This window comes from Gymnogyps californianus, chromosome 5 (genome assembly GCF_018139145.2).
Source record: "Gymnogyps californianus isolate 813 chromosome 5, ASM1813914v2, whole genome shotgun sequence".
Lineage (NCBI taxonomy): Eukaryota > Metazoa > Chordata > Aves > Accipitriformes > Cathartidae > Gymnogyps > Gymnogyps californianus.
This window is the reverse complement of record NC_059475.1, coordinates 33,758,612-33,779,854: the sequence shown is the minus strand read 5'-3', so window position 1 is coordinate 33,779,854 and position 21,243 is coordinate 33,758,612. Positions and strand designations below refer to the sequence as shown.

The 21,243-nt window shown below is 41.5% G+C and overlaps 1 protein-coding gene across 1 annotated transcript in view; it reads left to right on the top strand.

Moving 5' to 3' along the window:
* Positions 1-21,243, top strand: part of RAD51B (RAD51 paralog B) — a 412,953-nt gene that overhangs the window by 276,886 nt on the left and 114,824 nt on the right. Inside the window, exon 9 of the mRNA XM_050897196.1 lies at positions 3,120-3,198. Coding sequence (XP_050753153.1) covers positions 3,120-3,198 — 79 coding nt within the window. The remainder of the gene's footprint in view (positions 1-3,119; positions 3,199-21,243) is intronic.

Here is a 21,243-nt window from a genome sequence, read left to right as displayed (position 1 = left end):
GTTAATGTAGAGTTTGGTGTTATCAAAAAGAATTCTATGTACTCTATCTGGTTATGACATATGCAATCATACTTTAAAGGTTATTTTTCTCAGTAAGCAAACATTCAAAATAAAGCAATACCTTTGAATATTCTGAGCTGTTCCCGTTTCACTAAAAAGGAAGCTAATTCTGAGCCTCAGATGTAACTGTGCAGCAGCAGCCTTTCAGAGGGCCCTGTGATGTGCTCCTGAAAGGATGTGATTTATTATATTTTTTCATTGCTATACTTAGTTATACACATATTGTAACTGTACAAAAATGCAGTAACAGAATGTACATAGGGTTATTTGAATGTCTATCCATTTGCACGTACAACTGTGCCTAGTGCACATGCATATATAGGTTAGTATTTATGTGCATAGTAATGCACAGAATGCCAAAAATTTGACCTTAGACATCAGATTTGTAACTGTTTCACTTCGGGCCTTTCCGATTAAACATCCAGCTGTTGTGGGAGACTCTGTAGCTAAGCGTTTGCACAGTTTTTCTACCCCATCCCCTCCCTCATGTTCTCAGAGCTGAAGGAGTGTGCGAAGCACCCGGAGGCACTCTGCTTTCCTCCTGGCAGAGTCCCCCTCCTGCCGCGTCAGTGGGAAGTGCTGGCTCTGGGGATAACGACGGGCAAGGGAATTCGGGTTTTGTCAAGGTGCGTCACGGACGTGGGATGTGACATGCGCCTCCCTTCTCCAGAAGTTAATTCCAGACAGAACAGTAATTAACATGGAAGAGGGGAAAGTGCTACCACAGCAGTTTTCCTACTTGGAGTAGTTCACAAAGGTTGTATCGCATCCTGAGGTAGTTTTGCCAGCTTCATATGACTGAAAGGAAAACACTGACATTTGGACTGGTCTGATGTTCTCTGGCTATATTTGTGGTCTTTATGTGCCTGCCTTTATTTTTTACTGTCTGAAGAAGAAGGGAGACTATGTTTGGTTTAAATTCTGAAAACCGTAAAAATGTTAGCCACCTGTGGGTAATAATGGTTATGTTTGAAGAACCAGATAGGAGGATTTTGTTTCTTCAGCCTGTATCAGAATCAGATGAGAAAGAGTTGCAAGACATCTAAGCATGATCCTGTCTGCAGACCACATACAAATACAAATGAAACCTACCTACAGACACCCTTAGCATTTAAAGTGCTACAGGAAAGTCACACGAGACTTGATTCTGCAGCAGAATTTGCTGCCAAATCCTCTGGTTACATAAGGATGCTGCAGAGCTCAAACTTCTGGTGCTTGATATTGTTAATCTTATGTTTAGGAATAAATGTCTCAGTCCTGTATGTCTATTAAGTGATTCAATACTGTCTGACTTTTCAGTGAAATGTGAGCAGTTTTGGTGAGCATGAACTTCCTCATTTTTCTGTAGTCTCTCTTGGCTTTTATAAAACCTGCTCACTGTTTCCCTGCTGATTGTTAGGCACCACCAACCAAAATTCATATGCAGTGACCCTTAGGAGTGCTTGAAATGTTTGGCAGAATTAGGGCATGACCTTTGGAAATAATGAGGTTTTTTTACTCCATTTGAAATCAGCAGGATCTGTTGTGCCCCACACCTCTAAAAATAAGATTGTTACTGTCTGTAGTTCTAAGAAATCTGTATTTGGATGTATCTGACAGAGGGCTGCCTATCTTGGGCCGAGAGGGTGTAGTTCCTGTCAGGGCTTTGGAAATTTAGGCACCGAGGTGCGTGGTGGTTCCACAGCACGCTGCTAGGCAGGCCTCACGGACGGGTTAGATTAAATCAGTGCATTGAAGGAAAGGAAGTTGGCGAGCCTGCTCTGTGTCCTGAGCAGTCACAGCTCGGGCTCTGCGATATTGCTCTGCTTGGAGCAGATCCCTGCAGAGGATCAGCATGGACTGAGGGGGAACCGCCTGCCCAAATCACGTCCTCAGGGGCCAGGGAGGCGGGAAGTCTCTTCCAGGGTGCGCGGCCACCACTGGGAGGGCTGGTTTCCAGTTCCCAGCCTTTTCTAGCTGTTGAAGAGGTGAGCAGAGAAACGTGTTTCAGCTTTGTTCAGCAGCTCTGTGCCAGAGACAGAGCAGCAGCACACTCTCTGCTTCAGCCACTGCTGTCAGTGTCTTCTGCAGGGCCCACATGGGCACCATTAGATCAGTGTTTACAGTGATTACAGTCTGGGCAGAGCTCACTAAATTTATTATTAAAATGTCACTTTCATGTAGGTGACAAAATGGGGGTTATTTTGAGGCAAGCTGTGAGGGAGCAGTCCTCGGCAATGAGCAAAAATCAAACGGCCAAGCAATAAAGCCTGGCACATTTGTGTGAGTTTGCCACTGCAGGTCCCACGTTCCCTACCCTGCCAACAAGCCTATTTCTTTGTCTCCAGAGCTCTGCTGCAGCTCATCTTCCACAGAGGACGGCTCCTCCGTAGAGGAGCCAGAGAGCTTACGATATTTCTGGCCTGACCATGGAGGGCCAGCACACCCAAATGCCGAGCTAAATTAAATTGCACTATACACCCCGAGGGAATTCCAGTTCCTATTTTGATACTCCAAGGACAAGATCCTTGAATAAAGCTTGACTCAGTCATTACCCCTTTTGCAAAAGAGGACATCCAGATACTTGCAATGGCATGTTACCGTCCCCGGTGTGGTGACCCATGGGTGGATCGTGCTCCTTCCAAAGGAAGACAGCGGGTGGAGTTCTTGGAGAAGCCAAGGGGGCACATCTGTGGAGTGGCTAATGGTGATTAAAATTGCGTTACACGGTGGCAGTTGTGGTTTTGGTCAAATTTGTCTTTCTCTGAGTGCAACCGCCTGAACCAGCAGGAATGATTAAGCTTAACAGGATGCCAATAAGACAAGCAAAACTTGCTGCTTTCATGTTGCTTTTTTAGGAACTGTGAATCCTTTTGAAGTTGCAGCATGATCTATACATGCGTATGAGAAGACCTCAACTACTTAGAAGTGACAGGGCTAGATCAATAAGTACCTTGTTATTTCTGCAGTATGCTTTACTACTTCTGGAAGTTAAATCCGGTGAGGTTATTCTACGGATTTGAGCTCTGATCAGTATGTTATAAAGATGTGTACTTATATATTAATTGTTTGTTTTGCAGCTCCTGGTTGCTAAATCCCCTGTTGCTCCATTCTCCGCTTTTTTCTACACCATTGAGAAATCAGGCTTGGTTCTTCAAGGTAAGACTAGCACATTGATTGTTTTGCCTTTCCAATTAGTATTTTAAGGAAGCTGAATGTAGATAATAGCAACTATTGTTGAAAATGGTGCTGTTCATACCTAATTAAAAACCCACACATTTAAACAGTCTGGTGGACAAGGGCAGTCTTCTGCTACATTCACTGTTTTGTCTTGGATTACACTAAATTGGTTGTTGCATATTCCCATGGATCTAAGAATGGGCCCTGAAATTATTAATCAAGGCTCCCTGTGTTCCTTCAAGGTAAAGTATGAATGGTTCTGGCAACATTGCTCCTATGGGATAGGTTTTTCCAGGAGAAACATACCCGTCTATCATTAATAACCTGCTCTAATAAATGGTTCTTCTTTAGCAAATGGCTTGACATCAATAAAAATACAGGAAATTAATATCTGTTCTCTATTTTTGTGATCATTTTAATGCTAATGCCCCATGGTCTTAAATAATCCTCAGATTCTCTAGGATATGAGGTAGTGTACTGAAAAGCTGGATATTACTGCCATGATGGCAGGGAACTAGGGTTCCTTGTGGCCATGTCCTAAATCACGTACTATCAGACCACAGCAAAAAGGGAAGTTCAGCTCTTCCCTTCTTTTCTCCATTTATCCCAATAAACCTTCCTTTAATATCCTTACTTTTTGACAGACATTCGTAGATCAATTTTGTTGAGTTGCTGTCTGTTCATATGCAGCCTGGCTCCCGATTGCTGCATCAGTTTAACAGACTAAATAAAACTAGTCGGTGCCTGTCACTTTTTGTTCAGAGGGTGCACTCTGATATGCAGCCGTGGCATTAAGAAAAGTGAGTATCACTGTTTCTCAGGTTCCAGTGATTGAGAATCACTGATCCCATAAAGCGCTACAAACATTTTAAGGAATGTGAACAGTTCTCTTCCTTCTGATTGCCCATTTCTCACCTTCAAACAGGCTGTACCAGACCAACGACATACTTACATTTACTAATGACTAAATACTAAATACGCTTACATCGCTGGTGATACGTAATGTAGGAAAACAAAAGAAACAAAAATGTTTTATGGTGCATTTTTGCTTCCATTTGATCCATCTACATAATGATAATGTGGGAGTCCATCCGGTGTTCCCTAAGCCTTTGGGTGCTATACCCAGTGTATTCTTAGATGGCATTTTGGGAATTTGATCTGCTTTATTTGGTATCAGTAATTTTAAAAACGCTACAGGAACTAGAAACAATTTTTATTAGTTTAAACCGAGATGGCTTGCAAGAGTTGGTCTAGATGTGTTTTGGTTCAGTATAGGGCAGAAGACAAGCTACTTTTCTATCTTGAATATCTTCTGAGTTGCAGAGATGTTTCTGGTCATTATAAAAAAAGGCAGACAATTTCCTGCTCTGTCATCAGGCACTAATGTAGTGAAACTTTGGGAAAGAAAGATTTCCCATTTCAGAAACAGGAAGCATTTGTTCAGAGAGGATCTTCATTTGTTTCAGTTCTTTTCTGTGAGCCAGGAATACAGCTTTCCAAGGACTGAACCCTACCTTTAAAGAACAAATGGGCCTGGTAACATGTAATGATGATGGAGCAGGACTCTCTGATAGGAGGATACCATTATATTAGGAGTATGGCAATTGCTCTTTTCCTTGTATCCGTATGTTTCTGGGGTGCACATTTAAAACATCATTCACCATTTTTCTAAAAACAGGTGAGATACCATTTTGGATTTCTCTAAGTAAATGCTGTCTCGGTATCAGGTATTCTTTGTACATTTTGGAAGGCAGCTTGAAGCTCCTTTGTGTGAGCCTTTTCTTACTTTCTGACTACACCATTATGTTGAGGAAGGGCATGGTTCCCCTGTTAATGTGCCCCAGACTATTTTACAGAGACTTGTAAGCACTTACACACGAGCCATCTCACTGAGTTGTACAAAGTAAATATTGCATGTTCTCATCCCACATTTCAATAATCATTATTTCTATGGAAAGAGGAAGGGAGTGAATCACCTGGAAATGGCTGTTTCGGATAAGATGCAGAAAGTGGCACCAGGCTGCTTCGTGCAAGAGAGGCTAGAGTTTTATGAGAGTTGTAGCTGATGCCTCTTTCCAAAGGGAAGCTGGACGCAAGGTAAGATGTCAGTAAGGCAACTGGCCACAGGTCAGCCGGTGAGGGAGTGTCCCTGCATTGCTGCTTGAGGGACATCGTATAGCGCTAACAAGTGGAATCTGTCCCGCAGCCTGATTGCAAAGGCAGCTTTCCCATCCAGGCTTTGTTGTTTAATTCAGTTGGTGTCAGGAGGTGAGCACATTCAGGGTGGCTGATGGGAACAAGTGGATGGGTGTGGGAACTGGCGAGAAGCAGCAGCTGGCTGAAGCACCCAGGATTCTTTCTTTTTACTCAGGGGGTCCCATCCCGGGACCATTAACCAATAGGCCATAAACAAATTGATATCGGAAAATGCGGCTGGAAACTCCTTGATTAGTGAGGGTGAATGGGGAATGAAAGACAAAGTGAAAGTGTGATTTAACAGTTCCACAAGCAATTTCCATTGCCACCTCTGAGGGATTAGGATGTGTGGAATAGGCTAAAAATGAGGAGGAGCTCCCCCCCCTTTTGTTCTGTGGGCCGGAGGATAATAAAACGGCAGGAGAGGCAGTGCGGCTAGTTAGGGATTTCACAGGCTGCTATTTGATGCAGTTTAAGGAGCCCTTCTGCTATTGTTGCAGTTAAAATGGGAAGCGGAACTGTTCTCCATTCGCAAAAATCTCCAGCGTCCTCAGGAAGAGGGCTGAGAGCAAAAGGCTATTAAGATGGTAATGCTGCCCCATTTGGAGGAGTGTATCAAAATCCTCTTTGTCAATGTAAATCGCTGCTCTGTTTCCCTGGTATCTTTGCATCTCATGGCCCCAGTGCAAACACAGAAGTGTTCGGAGGAGACCCTAGTGAAGGCAGAACTGCTTCTCTTTTATTGTCGGAGGAGAGCTCCAGGCTGCCCAAGGGTGCCACGGAGAAAACTTCTTTGCTTTTATAAACTTGAAGTGTTCAGGGGTGAAAAGAATCCATTTATTCACTCATTCTTTTATTTCCACTTGCAGACTAGAGAAATGAAATTTGATGATTGGAAAGCAAGATTGGCCAGTTAGAGATTTAGCAAGGAAGGCCAGCCTTCAGTCTCCTTTCATTGCTTCAGTATGCTCTGTGCTGTGGAGGGGGTGGAGTGCAAACCCAAAAAAAGCCTCGGTTGCCTTTACATTGCAATACAATGTCATGTAATGTACTGTCATGCTGTACAATGTGACTCTGTGATGAACCTGAATTGTGAGTGCAAAGTCCAGTCTGACAGCAGATCTCTATTTTGTAGAGATCTTAAACAGCAAGGCAGAAGCCTGGACCTAAGCACCACAAAATATTAGAAGTTTTACTGTCTGCTTGTGTATTCTATTTAAGGACTTGCTGTTGCTTCCCTAATTCAATATACTAGTTAAAGTGAATGAAGAGATACTGTTAAAAAGAAGAATAACAGTAAAAAAGCTCCAGATCTACTTGATTAAGGGTGCAAGTCACAAGATGATTTTTCTCATTGGCAGTGATATAATTTCTGTTTTGGATTGGAAATTATTAGCTGGTAATTCTGTTCCTGGTGTATCAGTCAGAGCAGATTCTGGGCTGTTCTTGCCTAGTTGTAGTTTCATTGAAGCTGAATGTAGCACATCCTGGGTTAGGTCAGCTGAACTAGAAGATGCCACTTAGCCATGCACACCAATACGCGAAAAGAAGATAGCCTGAATAAGCTGCTGTCAGTTTAAGCTGTATTCTGTGGGCGATTGTCTGAGTCTAGCTTTAGAAGCAGCAGCATTCTGGGGCATAAATACAAGCTAGCAACAGAGCCTAGCTATTAGCAACTGATAGCTTGGCTGTTTGTGGAAGTAAGTCTCATTCCATCTCACCTAAGTAGATGCCCTCTGTTACCAAGAGGATGGTGCTGCAAAAGAAGACAGGGAACATGGTGGCTGGTTGCCAGCTGGAGAGTCTGTTGGGACTTTTCACTGAATGCTTTAACCAAGTGATTAACGTTGCTCTTCACTGAAAGAGCTCAGAAGCACTGAAAACGTAAGGCAAATAATACTAGTGAGCTAGGACTTGCTTTTGAGTAATGTAAAAAAAATAAAGTAAAAGTAAAGTAAAAAAACTTATTTTCCGTTTCATAGGGTTTAAAGATGGGTGGAATCAGCAGTTCATCCAAACTGACCTCCCATATATCATACATGTTTCCTTCAGGTACCTGATAACTTATGTTACACTGAATCATGTCTTCTAGAAAGGCATTCACTTTTGTTTGAAGACGTCAAGAAATGTGAGTTCCTGGTTTGCCTTGACAGTGTTTTCAAGTTTTAGCTACCTTGCTGCTAAATACTTGTTCTGTATTTCAGATTAGAATTTGTCTGCCTTCAGCTTTTGGCCTCAGTTCTTGTTATGACCTTCAGTGCTAAATAAAGCACTGTTGCCGTTAAATGGTTGCCGTTTTGCATGAGGGTACTTGACATTAAGATTTATCCTGCTATGTTTTATTCTTCCTTTTGAAAGAAAGTTATAACTATCTGCAAATTTAACCTCAAAACTTTTGTGTCTCATGCTGACTGGCTCCCCTCACTACCCAAAGAAAGGACAGAATACCTTGTATTGCTAAAGAAAAGAGTTTGATTTTTGTGCCAGCAGGACTGGATGATAAGTTAGTTGATTAATGCACCCTTTCTCCTGCCCTCCTTTCCACTGCACACGTGTCTGTGTGCATGCAACCATGCTCACCTTGCCTGTAATGTCTTACTGAGGCAGGTAACTTCTGATAAGTAGAAACAAAAGATATGTGGCACTTGGAAGAGAGTGTCTTAGGTTTTAAGTTTCACAGTACTAAGAAGGAAAATATCTAGGAACAGCTAAATCTAGGGAAACTTTGGTACATTATGTGTCATTTGTCACTAATGTAATGAAAGAGGCTCATTTTGATCTCAAAATAGCATAGGGTCTGAGTTTGTAGTGCAGCATGGCAAACCATCTCCGAAGTGCTATAACTAATTTATATGGCTGAAGCAAGTGGAAAGTGCCTCATTTTGTTTTGTAAAGAAATGAGTAGTGAGGTAGAAAGGGAATTCTGAAAGAAAGGGCAGCATTATTTGTATTGTATTGTGTGAGTTTGAACAGTGAGAGAGAATGATTTACTGCATCAAAAGCTTTTATTCAGTTGAAGAACTGTAACTATAAAGTGACCTTTGTCTGGAGCAACATGGATATAATCTGTAAAATGAAGCAGGGTTGTACTTGATGTGTGAATGGATGCAAGACAGATTAATGGGAATAAAGTTGTGCATTGCTATTGAGATGGTAACAGATTTGCAGTGCCACTGGTGATTTCCAGCCCTATTGGAGGGATAAAGATGAACTGATCATTGTTAGGATCTCTGTGGGGTGGAACCGTTTTTGCTGTATTCCCCACAGGACACTGAAAGCCTCATGCTATTTCTAACAGGTTTGTAATAATGAGAGCAAAAAAGCACGATCAGTTTGTAGGCTAGATCTATCCTGGCAGTAAGGAATGTGAAAAAAATAAGACTCCCATCATCCCAATGCCAGCAAAATCACCCGTACAGATGTAGCTGCCATCAATGAAAATGTCCTTTTGTTCAGCTAGTTCATGGCATTTTGGGGAACAGGTTACTAAACCTGACCCAGGAATGGTATTTGCTTGGGTGAGGGCGTCCTCACTAGGTGGCCTTGTGGGAATCGCTCTGCTGCTCTGCAGCAGCGTTGGCAAAGCCTCGCTGGAGTAGCCAAACTCCATGGCTGTCAAATGAAGGAGCCCAGAGGAACAAAGCACAGATGCAAAACCAACTAAAAATTATAATGAAGAGAGGTGGAGGGAAAATATTTTAATTGTGAAGGAATACTAGAGGCATCTTGGGTTTGGATCCAGTAGAAAGAAAATAAGCTCTGTCATTTTGATAAAATTAAATGTTTCTGTCTGCAAACATGATCTTTCTAGTGGCATAGTAGATAGACAACAGATTGGTAAAGTTTCTGGCCACACTTTTTGCTGTGAGCTTAACTTGTGGGAGGATATTATGCAGGATAAATCTAGTTTAGCACAAAGTATTGAATTACCTGCTTATTTCTGAACACGTATGTAAAGACACTGAAGATACAATACTGCTTTCTTGCACTGAAAGCCAAACATGTCCCTAAATGCTTTGCTAGATTGCAACTGAAGTGCCAGCATTTAATTTTTCTTGTTTTACTAAACGTAATATGAAAAAAACCTAGTGCAAGCAGTGTGCCAAATCTGTTCTCATTTACACGTGTGAATCAAAACTGATTTGTTTTTAATCCAGTGTTGTTAAAAAAATGAGCTGAAGAGTAGAAGTCTGTATTTGCAAAGACATTCCCCTCTTTTCAAGGCTGGCATAGGCTTCCTGGGACAAAATGGTCTGACTTCAGAGCAATCTTCTCCTTACCAGTCTCTCTGTGAAGAATTCCTGATCAAAGTGGGCTGCTCCCCTGTGTTTTCAGCACAGCGCTAAAGCAAATGGCCTTTTTTCCAAAAGGCTTTTAACATAAAGAGTGAAGTTGTCTGTTGATTAGAGGTAGTATCTGATTTGTGACAGTATATTGTTCTGCGATCTGAACATTGTTGTAGAAGACCAAGACTCTACTAGTAATTGCCTGTATTTAACATAGAAGATGTTACATCTTTCAAGCTACAGATTTGTAAAATAAGGTCAAATGTACCTAAAATGGACTTAATGTTCTTAATCAAACACATTCATGAGTAGGAAGCCAAAAAAAAGTCTGTCTACAAACATGTTTTTCAGCCAGAGTAAAGTCTCATGCTTTTGTGTGCAGCTTATGAAAGTAAAAGGCAGTTAAGTCTCACTGTGATTTATCCCTTTCTCACGTAGGCACTAGATTTCTTTTGCTGTCCTCAAAGGTTATGTCTGTTCTGGCTTCACTACTAGCATGTTTGGTGAAGCCATCACTACTGTCATTTTATCTTGTAAAACAATAGTTAGCAATAGAGGATTATGACCCAAATGACTTAACCTTGGTAGTACATGCAACTTTTCTTTAGCTATAGGACTTTATGTATTCTCCATATTAAAATCTTGTAAAATCTCTGAACATAAAGCCTGCTTGCCAAAGAGAAATGCTGGATGCTTTATTGTTCCCTGTGCTGGGGAGGGGAGAGTGGTGCAGAGATCCAACAGTTAGCTACAGTCTAAACCTGGAAATGTCCAGAGTGCAATCCTGTGTAGATGGGCACATTTGAATAGCACTTCATCTAAACTAGAAAACTTTGACTGAGGCGGGGGCTTATTAGCACAGTGATAACGCTTTGCAAATAGGGTTCCTGCCACTTTGGCCCCAGTGCTGTTTTTCTTTGAAACTTTCTCTCTGTTTCCAGAATTAACACACCTAGAACAATCTCAGGTATCTCTGCATCTGATGTGTAGACTTGCCCTGTCTTTAAAACTGGACTAACCACAAATTTAAATGATCTTATCATATAAGCTTAAATCTGTCTTGATAAGATGGAACAGGAATATATAGCACTTTCATAGAAACAGACACACATGTGATAAACCCTCCCAACAAACAGGTTTTTACTTCAAAAGGTTTTTCTCATTACGATCATTCCCTAAAATTAATAACATTGGGCTGTTAGTGTATTTTCTGTAATGTTCATTTGAAATTTTAACATAGCGTTAATGATTGTTGTAGCGCTTCTCCTTATTGTTTGTGTTGTGATGAAACCAGAATCTGGTCCTTCGTCATTCAGTTCTGTGGAGACCCCTGAAAAATTTGTGAGATTAAATTTCAGGGCTGGATTGAGTTAACCAAGGGTTACAGAGATGAGAGAGGCAACAAGTTTAGTCAGCAGTTTGTTAAAGCATGGTGTATCAGCCCCCGCTGTTCCTTGGTTTGCCACCTGAATAACCCTAGAGGGTCTGCCTTAAGGCTCAACTGAGGCACGGCAGTGCACGCGTGACTGCAAGGGTGAAGAGGAAGCGCGGGCAGATGATGCTACAATTAACAGTTGAACAAGAGATGTTGTTGCTGAAAAGATTTTACTTTATTGTCCACTGAATCTCATTTTCATTTAAACTTCCTAGCTTTTCCATTACAGAAACAATCTCCCATATAGTCCAATGCCCTGTGAAGGTGTGCTCTCCAGAAGCAGCAGCAGAAACGTGAAGAGTGACGTTTCTAGAAAATGTTGTGGGACTATTAGAGTGCTATCAAGCAGTCTGCAATAGGGTGATTTCTCAGTGCTGTGTGCTGTTGTGGAGACCTCAGCTGGGATGTGCCTTACTACTGAGTGAATAAGCTTAGAATAAGCAGGCTGATGTCCTGAGTCGTGAACACGAAGCATAGCACTCCTGAAGATGTTCTGAGTGAGTTTAGGGATGAGACTCTTTTGCTTAGTAGCATATAGAAAACATCACATTCCTCCTTCAGGCTGCAGGTGTTTGAGGAAGGATGTAAGTCTTGAAGCATGTCAGACGGGAGCCGCACACTACACCTTTTACTTTCTTCATGCTGTATTTGTGCTGTGAGTGAATTACCCAGAACAAGGTATGGGGCAGCCAGGCACATACATTGCAGCTGCGAGTTTGTAGACTGTATCCTGTCTGCCGTGGCCATTTGCTGAAGTTCACAGAGGAGCAGAACATCCTGTTTGCTTAGTTTTCTTTTGTCTGCCCCGTACCAGCACAGGGAGAATATTCCTATATATCTTTTCTTTTCTGCTCTGAAATTGGATCACAGTACTCATGATTGTGTTCAATAGCTGGAAATGCTGAGGATATCCGATTGCTGAGCTCTCTTATTTTAAACACCACATGCCAGGAAAAGTATGTGGGATCCCACCAGCTTAGCACTGGAGGGTGCAGGATGCATCAACAGGAAAACCAAACAAAACATGAAGTGAAATTCATTTGAAAAGGGAAGGGACTCATATACCACCCATCAGCAGTGTTTAAACTCTTCGTATCCACACAATAGGCCTTTTATTTTCCTTCAGTTCTTCTCAATATGCAAACTATCTTAAATTGATTTTTAGAGCTGCAGCTGTCACTGAAGTCAGTGGGAGCTGTAGGTGCTTGTTACCTTTGAAAATCAAGCCAATGTATCCTAATGTGGTAGCAAAAGCCAAAACCGCTAAATTAGGGTGGTTAAAGAATAACTCTGATAGTTCTGTAATGTGATCCCAGCCACCTTCATATTTGATACAGAGGCAGGCTCTCATGCTGTGCACAGCAGAGCTCAAAGGTATGTTGTTTCTTCTTTGCCTTTCAGCCCTCCTTCCCCTACAACTTTGTGGCCTTGCTTCATCACTACAGTCCTTCCAGCTGAGTAATACTGAATAGGACTCTATTGGAGTTTAACAGAGCTAACTTTTTTTCATCCAGAATACTTTCTTTTCCTTGAGAAACAGATTTGCCTCCCCTTTTTCTCTCGAATGGGCATTAGGCTGAACTGGGGAATAAGTGGTCGCACAGCTGACCCATAGCCTCCCACCTACTGTAGCAGCAGCGAGGATGAGCAGCCACCCGAGGCACTGTTTGATTTTCATTTGGAAGATTTGTCGTGCCCTAGGAAAGGTTCCTAAGCAGTGGCCAGAAGTCAGAGCAAGTCCAGATTTCTCCAGTGTAGAATGAACTAAATTCCACTGTCACGTCTGAACACGAGGGGAGAAAGGCATCCCTCCACCTGGTCCCAGCTGTCTGGGCTCAGGAAGGACACTACTTACTGCTGTATCACTCGAGGGCACAGGAAACTTCAGCACACAAACTGGATCTGCAGACTCGAGTCCTCTTCTGGCAGAGGGGGTAAATGAGCTGGCCCACGTGAGGGCTGCAGCTGACAGCATGGCGCTAATTGAGGCCGACTTGCCTCACGCTCAGTTCAGGAGCGTGTCTTTTGTGGACAGATCTTTGCAGAAAAAGAGCCTTGGCTGAGGATGAAGCTGTCTGCCCCTCTTTGCTCCCCTTCCCAGTCACCGCTGGAACAACTGTGTCCACTGACACCTCTTTTCAGTGTAGCATCTTGACTATGCCTGTGTTGATGGTCCAGAGAGGACTGCACAATTGTCATTAAATTTGTTCACCTATCCTTCCATAGTGTGAAAAGTGAGTGATAATTTAGTAACTTTCCAAAACAGTTACTTGTCCAAGAAGAGTAAAAGTCTGCAGGAATGCACAAGTGATAAGTCTGTGGTAAATCGTCTTTGCCACCTGTCTGTTACAGATCAGAGGGTATGGATTTTGCTGAATGACTAAAGGCCTTTTTGTCCATAAAGCAGGAGATGTGACAGGGAGGGGTCTGCTGCTGATGTTGATTTCAGGAAGTGTGATCAGATGCCTGGATGTTTTCAAATAAAGTATATTCCAAGCCTAAACTGTGTTCCTCATGTGCACTTCCTTCAATAGTTGCCAAGGATTAAGTTGTTTTGGCTTGCTTTGGTTTTGGTTTTGGGGTTTTTTTTCCTAATGCTCAGAATCAGTAACTTAACTGGTTCAGAGAAAGCTAGTTTAAATGGCCTTCTGTTATTGCTTGCCTCTTCGACTGGCAGTTTTCTCAGTTCATTGGTTCTGTGTCTTTTTTTTTTTCATAGTGCCACATATTGTTGGTAAAATAAGGAAGCTTGAAAACAGAGGAAGTAGAGGTAATGTTGATATTGAAACACCAGCAATTGAAAGGACCATTCACGGTTTCCTTCAAAACAAAACCAAGTGGTAAGATAATGCTAACCAGGGCTGGGTGCCCAGGAGAGCATCATAATGAAGCATCCACTGTTATTGTTCAACTCAGTGTTTGTTCTTCATGTGAACAAAAGGAAGGAAGAACTCTGCTATCAGGCTAGAGAGGAAGGAGTCTTTGTTGCCCTTGGCTACCGTAACTTTAAATATGAGGAAGCACAGGGCACTGCAGCATAACCTTTCTGCAGTATTAGATGGGGAAAACTGATAGTTCACAAGGTTAAGGGCAGACAGTCTGTTTATCTAAAGACTAGGCTTCCCTTGCATGACAGCCCCAAATCAGGTATGTCAGTGGTAGTATTTATTTAGGTTGTGAAGTTTTAAAACCCTGGTTTTAAACCCTGGTTCCTCTGCTTTGCTGCTTCTCTGCCATTTGATTCCTCCTCTGCATTGTTGCTCACCATCAGGAACAGTAAGAGATTGCATTTCCTTATTGAGTGTGACAGGCATCGTGTGTCCTGAGTGTAAAGTTCAGTCATGTTGCTGAAGCATCAGGAATGTATCTGCTGGAGACTGAGTCAGGCTTACTGTACTTTTCTACTCCTGATCCACCCATAGAGTTGTCTGCTGAAGTGGCAGAATCCCTGCTGTCCCTCTCCCTGTCCTTCAAGTCATGAGGCTGACACACTGTCAGATTAATAACAAAGTTTACCATGCTCAGAGCCATTCTTCCAGATTTTCAGATGACTCAAGCAATGATTGTGTCATCAGGTAAACTCAGGTTATGATTTAAATATATTCCTTGCAATCATGAAAGTTTGCTTAGCCTGCCTGTGCGTTAGTCTTATTCTGGCTTTGTCTAGTTCATGTACCATCTCTACATATCAAGAGACACTGGAGAAACAGATTTACACCCCATTAGAGGCAATGCTGTGTTGTTGGGGTGTTTGAAAAAAGTGGGTGCATATTTTGATTCTGATATAAAGAGTTCATTCCTTGTATATGATGCTTTGAAATTTCTCGACACAAAATGAAAGCAGGCAACAAATACTTACCAGCTTTGTCTTCACATTCAAGGTGCACCCCTGCATTGATTTCTTGTTAATTCACAGGTTACCATGGTGCATGATGTACAAAATGACACTTTCACACATTTATGACAGAGTCTATTTCCATAATTCCAGAATCCAATTGTGCTCACAACTCTATTCTACTGGTTAGCTCAGATAAGGGATTTGCTTTCTCCAGCGAGTAAGACATGAGTTTCAGAAGACTGAAACTGCAAACTTCTATAATACAGTGGCTTCATAGATTATATGTTTTGTGAAGGCTCTACCGACATTACTGTAGACAGAGCAAGAACTTTAATTAGAGAAAATAGCCTTGTTTTGTTTAATGCAAGTGTTCTGAGAGCATGTTGATTTGGCAGAGTGAAAGCATTTGATAAGAATACAAATAGAATGGGGAGAATCCTGTGAAACTACTGAGAGGATCAAGTGTAAGCAATATTCTTCAAGGGGTCATAGTATGTCAACTATATACAAAACTGATGAAGGCAGGAGAATTAGGGCCAAGCTCAAATTAGATATGCTTCTTGTGGTTCTGGAGGTGATCAGCTTGTGTGTAAAACCATGCTGGATACAGGAAGAAATAAAACAAATACTCCATATTATGTTATTGGTATTGTGGCTCTGTAAAACCACTAAGTTCAACACAGAAAATGGAAAGAAAACTCTGAATGTCCTGGAAAATAAAATTAAGAAATAGAATGAACTCAGACCACCCACCAAAGTAGCCTTCTGGAAACAGATTGATCTTTACTTCACACAGTAGATGTGAAAGCGCAGTAAAATGCTGAAAACCCAGATGGAGCAGCAGAGGAATGACTCTGCTTAGGTTTTTCACGTTACTAGCATCTTAAAGTGTGGTTGTTTTTTGAAGAAAAAAATCCAAGATTATGTTTAGCACATCTTAGTCAAGCCACAGCAAGTATACTCAGTTTACAATACAAATGCTTTGGGTTTGTTTTGTTTTCCTAATTGCTAACCCTAGAAATTACTTGTTTCCTAAAAGCTAAAAGGGCTTCTTTCCTTCTCACATATCATCATGAGTGGTTTTAATGGAATACATTGTGTCTTCTGTGCCAGCTAAAACAGTTGTCTTCAGTTATGCCTGTCATGGAGGTTTACATATGCAGTTACAGTTTTTGTACTTCAGTGTTAAAATAAAACTGAAGAGGCACAGAAGAGATGGAAGTTACTTAGGTTTTTGGTGGCCCATTTGCTGAACAGAACTAGCAAGGCTGACTGAGTAACTAACATTCATTAATGCAATTGAAGACAATAGATGAGCTTCTGAGTACTGTCAGGGAACAATTACCTTGAATAAAAGTAGGTGCTGGTTTGACGCATCTGTAATTAGAGCTGCTTAGCACTGTGGAAGGGGTTTCCTTTCCCTCCCAGGGCTAGAGGGCTTGGCAAAACCTCCTTTGGGATGAAACTTTAGAGCAGTTCTCTGAAAGCCTTCTTGGGGAAATTACAAGCCTATGACTTTCTTTATAAACTGTTTTTATGACCATCTAGATCGATTGATCGATCGATCAATCGATCTATCTATCTGTCTATCTTTCTATCATTATTTCAACTTACAGAGGACATAAAGACCATGTAGCAGATACCAGAGGATTGGAAGTCTGGTATCAAAGCCACGCCTAATGGAATTGCTTCTCGTTGGTGGAGTATCTCTGACAGACTTGAGCAGAGGTTTGAATTGAGAGTGAGGATCCCACTATAATAGATATGAGGAGCGGGGATGGATATGGCCATGGTCTAACTGGAAAGAAGAGAGGGAGAATTGTGGGGAGCACAGCTGTGTGTTGCGCTGCAACAGCACGCATCTTGTGGGCCATTAATGGATGGGGGTAGGCTAAGCCCTTGCAGCATTCCTCTTCCCACTGCCTCACCTTTCCACCTGCTTGGAAGGGGAAAGCTATTTCAATACCATTTTACAATACAAATCAGAAGACATCTCTTTGATATAGTTAAATTGGGTGTGATTTACTCCTTTTCCCTGGATAGAGGCTTACTGGAGCTCACAGGGAGCTACCCTGGACACGGGGAGAGAGATGCAGTCTTCACATGGCTCCTCTAATGGGGTTTCTAATCAAGGGACTGGACTTGATAACAGAATAGTTTGCTGTGGGAGATAGCTGAAACCTGCCTGCAGACAGGTAGAAGCCTTTTATAAAAGAATCCTACTAAAAAGACTAAACCTGTTACCAGGAGGGAAACTTTTTCAAGTGAACTGATCTGACAAAAGAAACAAGAATAAATGAGGCAGTGTTACTGCAAAACAGTGTTTCTTAAAGAAGCAAAATGGCTTTGTTTCCACAAACTAGCAAGAGGGATATTGGATGCTACAGCAGGAGTCTCATGGCATCAGATTCACCAGCCTGGTTGTTTACTTGTAGGGATACATTCACTGAACGTTTGAAGCACTCCAGGAAGAAAGGAGAGACTGAGGACTTCACTATGTTTTATTAACATTCTCTTTCCAACACAAATCACACTGAAGATGACAACAGATAAATCCTGATTTCACTTTATTATTAGTTGTTGAGATATGCATTTATGAAAAGAAATGGGAAACAGATTACACCAGCAAACACATCTGGCCTCAGACTGGCCTTCAAGTCATCCAAAAAGAAGCACGAAATATGGCGTTGTTTACAGCCAGGCACTTACAATCCCACACAGCTGCAGGGGTGAGAGGCAGTAGAATAAACTCTCAAGACAAGCTGACAACAGCTCCACTGCTGGGGTGCCCCTTTTGCAGACGAGACAACAACAGATGAAGAAATCTTGAGAATGACCCAGAGCAGTGCTCATTAGTGAATGAAGCGCAGGCAGGAAATGGGACAAGATTCCTTTTGTCATAGTTTTTCACCCAGCTGTCTGCCCGTCCCACAGCCACCCACGTGCAATCAAATATAGTCATAGTCAAACTCCAGAAAAGTTATACAAATAAAACCTCCAGTGATTGCGTACAGACCCCTTCCAAGTTACATTTGCCCCATTAGCAAGGAATGAAAAATTGCTGGGTTTAATCCAGGCACATTTATCATTGCAATTGAGACTTATTACGAGGGGTTGTATTCAGGTAAAGCTGATAGGATCATGTAATTCCTCTTACTCATGTCTGTCTGTCCGTCTGTTTCTCTGCATATCTACTGTTTATTATTGATTACTAGCACTTTTACTATGTCTGTTGTATTTCCTTCTTATGGCAAAGCTGTAATTTTTACTTATGCAGCTATACTCTCTTTGTTTGTGTAAAACAGATGTGTGCAATTCCCAAAATGACAGCATTAGCAAGCAGCAAAAAACATTTCTGGACTTCTGAAATGGATTCTCTGAGGAATCAAATGCTATTTTGAGATTTTTAAGTTAGCATAATGACATCAAGACTCCAGCTTCTTGGCTTCTTTTGTTTGTGAGTACAGCTCACATCAAATCTTGCTCATAGGTTATTAAAAACCTTTTTTTTTTCTTGTGGATTGAAAGCAGTTTTTTACCTATATTTTTCAGCTGGAGTTAAAGAACAAAAGTCTGTTGCAGACAACTCTATAACTCTCCTTCTAAATGGCTGCCATCCTGCTGCTCTCCACCCGGACTGTTGACTGCAGGGTGCTGCGAGTAGTTACACTCTACTCACTTGCTATTCATAGTCCCTTCATGTTTGGCTTTGCTCCTCAGTGGCAGTGGCCATTTTAAAATAGAGCAGTTGTGTATGAGCTGTTCATGCAATTCCTCTAAAGGGAAACTTTTAGTGCATCAGCACTGAGGTTGAACATCAAGAAAAATGAGTGTCACATTTGCAGCTTATTGCAATTATTTTAAAAGTCATGGATTCATGCAGTCTTGAGCCATCCAGTGTCCTATGACTGTGTGTCGAGTTCCAGAGTGACATAAAGCAGCCCAAAGAATTCAAACTGGCATAAAAACCCCAAAAAGTCCAGCCCCTTCCTGCCCAAAATTAAAATAATTTGATTGACATTCCCAAATTTCAGATCCTTAGCAGTATCATATGATAGCATTCTATAAGTGTTTAAATGTGTTATTTAAAAAACTCAGCACACAAGGAAATTAATAAAGAAAACTGATGCTGGGAGATCTGGGGCTGAGAGCACATAACATTAGTTTAGGGTGAAGTACACTAAAAACACGCTGTACTAAGAAGTGAACAGGAGTAAGTCGATGAAGAGGTTGCTCTTTCTGAGATGGAGGAGGATTATGGCATTCAACTCTCCTTCCTTCTATGTGACAGGAGGAGAAGAAACAAAGATGTCTACAGAGAGTGGTTTGATACCAATAAGACAAGAGTGTTTTGTCCATAATCATATTAGTACTGGTGTATAGCAGTACTGACAGACTCATTGACAGTCATCTACAACTGCAATCATGAAACAGCACTACAAGGAAGTGATTTTCTTCTGTCATCCTTTACCATGGTGAGAAGACTGTTGTGTTAAAGCCTCTGAGCTGTTGTATCATACCAAAAATAATTTTCCCATTTACTTTTTGTAGCAGACTAGTTTGCCTTTTCTTTTTCATACTTGTTAGAGCTAATCTAGAGTAGTTTTATGGACAAAAGGAGAAATAATTTTGCATTACACTGGCGTGGGCTTTGTTTCTTCTTTCACTTGCCCTGAGGAACCCAGAACTGGTTGTTTAGAGGACAACATACCCTTCTTTATCACTTGTTCTCCCAAGGTACCTCAGCACTGATCTAAGGCAACTCTCTCTAGTTCAGCACCCCTTTTTAGAGATCCCACTTGAATCAGTCCATGTGGGTATCGTGGCATTCTTTTATACTCACAAGTATCTACAAGGAGCTAGTCTAAGACCAACTTATTCCACCTTAGCTACCAGAGAGACATGAGATACAAAGGGGTCATAGTTGCTAATCAAAGTGATTTTAAGTTTAACTGGAAAAGGGTGCTGCAAACTATCAGGACAGTCTTTGAGCCATCTGGTTTGCCACTTTTGGAGTCTCATTAATATCTCTTCTGTGTTGTTACAATGGTAATGGTAGCTATCAGACATTACTGCATCTCCTCTTACCAGTGTGTCTGGGTGCAGTATCACTAGAGCTTTTAGTTGTGTATTTTTCCCCCCACAACTCTCATTTCTCATCTTTATTTGAATCACAGGCTTGTTCAGCAGGTCAGCTAATGGAGAGCAGATTTTTTACTCATTCTGGTTCTTTTTTTCCCTTTTCCCTCTATTTATATAACACACAATTTGTAATCTTTTTAAAACCAAAGAAGAGAGAAGTCTTGAGTTCATCTAGATTAAAATCAGCTGCAGCCTATTAATGGACTCAGCCCAAGACTGAGACTTTAGGAAACAAAAACACTGGACTAAATTAGACTGAACTGGCCTCTGTCTCCTGGTGAGGGGATTCATATAGTGAAAGGAAAGGGGAAAAGGGGGGTAAAGGGAGAGGATCTCCATGTGGTTTTAATTCATTTTGATTCTCTTCCTGAAGCTAATTTACCCAACACAAAGGCTCTGTAGTGGGCAGCCAGCTTTTCAGAAGTTTGACTTTCACTGATAAACAACTCAATTCCTGTTCTGAAGGTCTGAGATAGCTCAGACCTGTGTGTAATCAGCCAAGGTTTAATGTGAGTATTTTGGTACAGGGTATTTCAATTACATATTAGAGTCCTTTCATCATCTGTCAGAGTGTATCCTGAAGACTCTCGGATAATTGATCTAGCTCCTCCATTCATTCTCTCCCCAGAAACAGACAGTGAATTGTCTCATTGAAGAATCAGATCAGCAGACACATGGGCATGTTGAGCCAAAAGTACTTCCACGGGCATGGCACTCTCAGAAGGCAGTTTTTAGCTTCTTCTGGGCATAGGAGCCTTTGCCACCGAAGTAGCAACATACTGTTTTCTGCTGAAGGGAAAATACTCAAATGTTCTATTCATCCCCTTTGCCATTAAATCTTTTTTATTGCATTCTTAGCCCCATTGGTGTGTGTAGTCCTCTAGCAACATGCAAGAAATTACGTCTTTGCCCTAAAAAATCCAGACAGTGGGTGGAGAAGTGAAGCAAACAGTAAATCATTAGCTGGAAATTATTTGAGTGATTGTTAGGCACAGACAGCCTTTGGTTACAGTTTTCATGTACTTAGTGATGATAACTTGTAATCTAAGCAAAACTAAAAGGCAAATGGGGAGATTAATGGAAGGACTGAGATGGAGGAGGGAGTGGAACTGGGCCTTGAAAGGAAG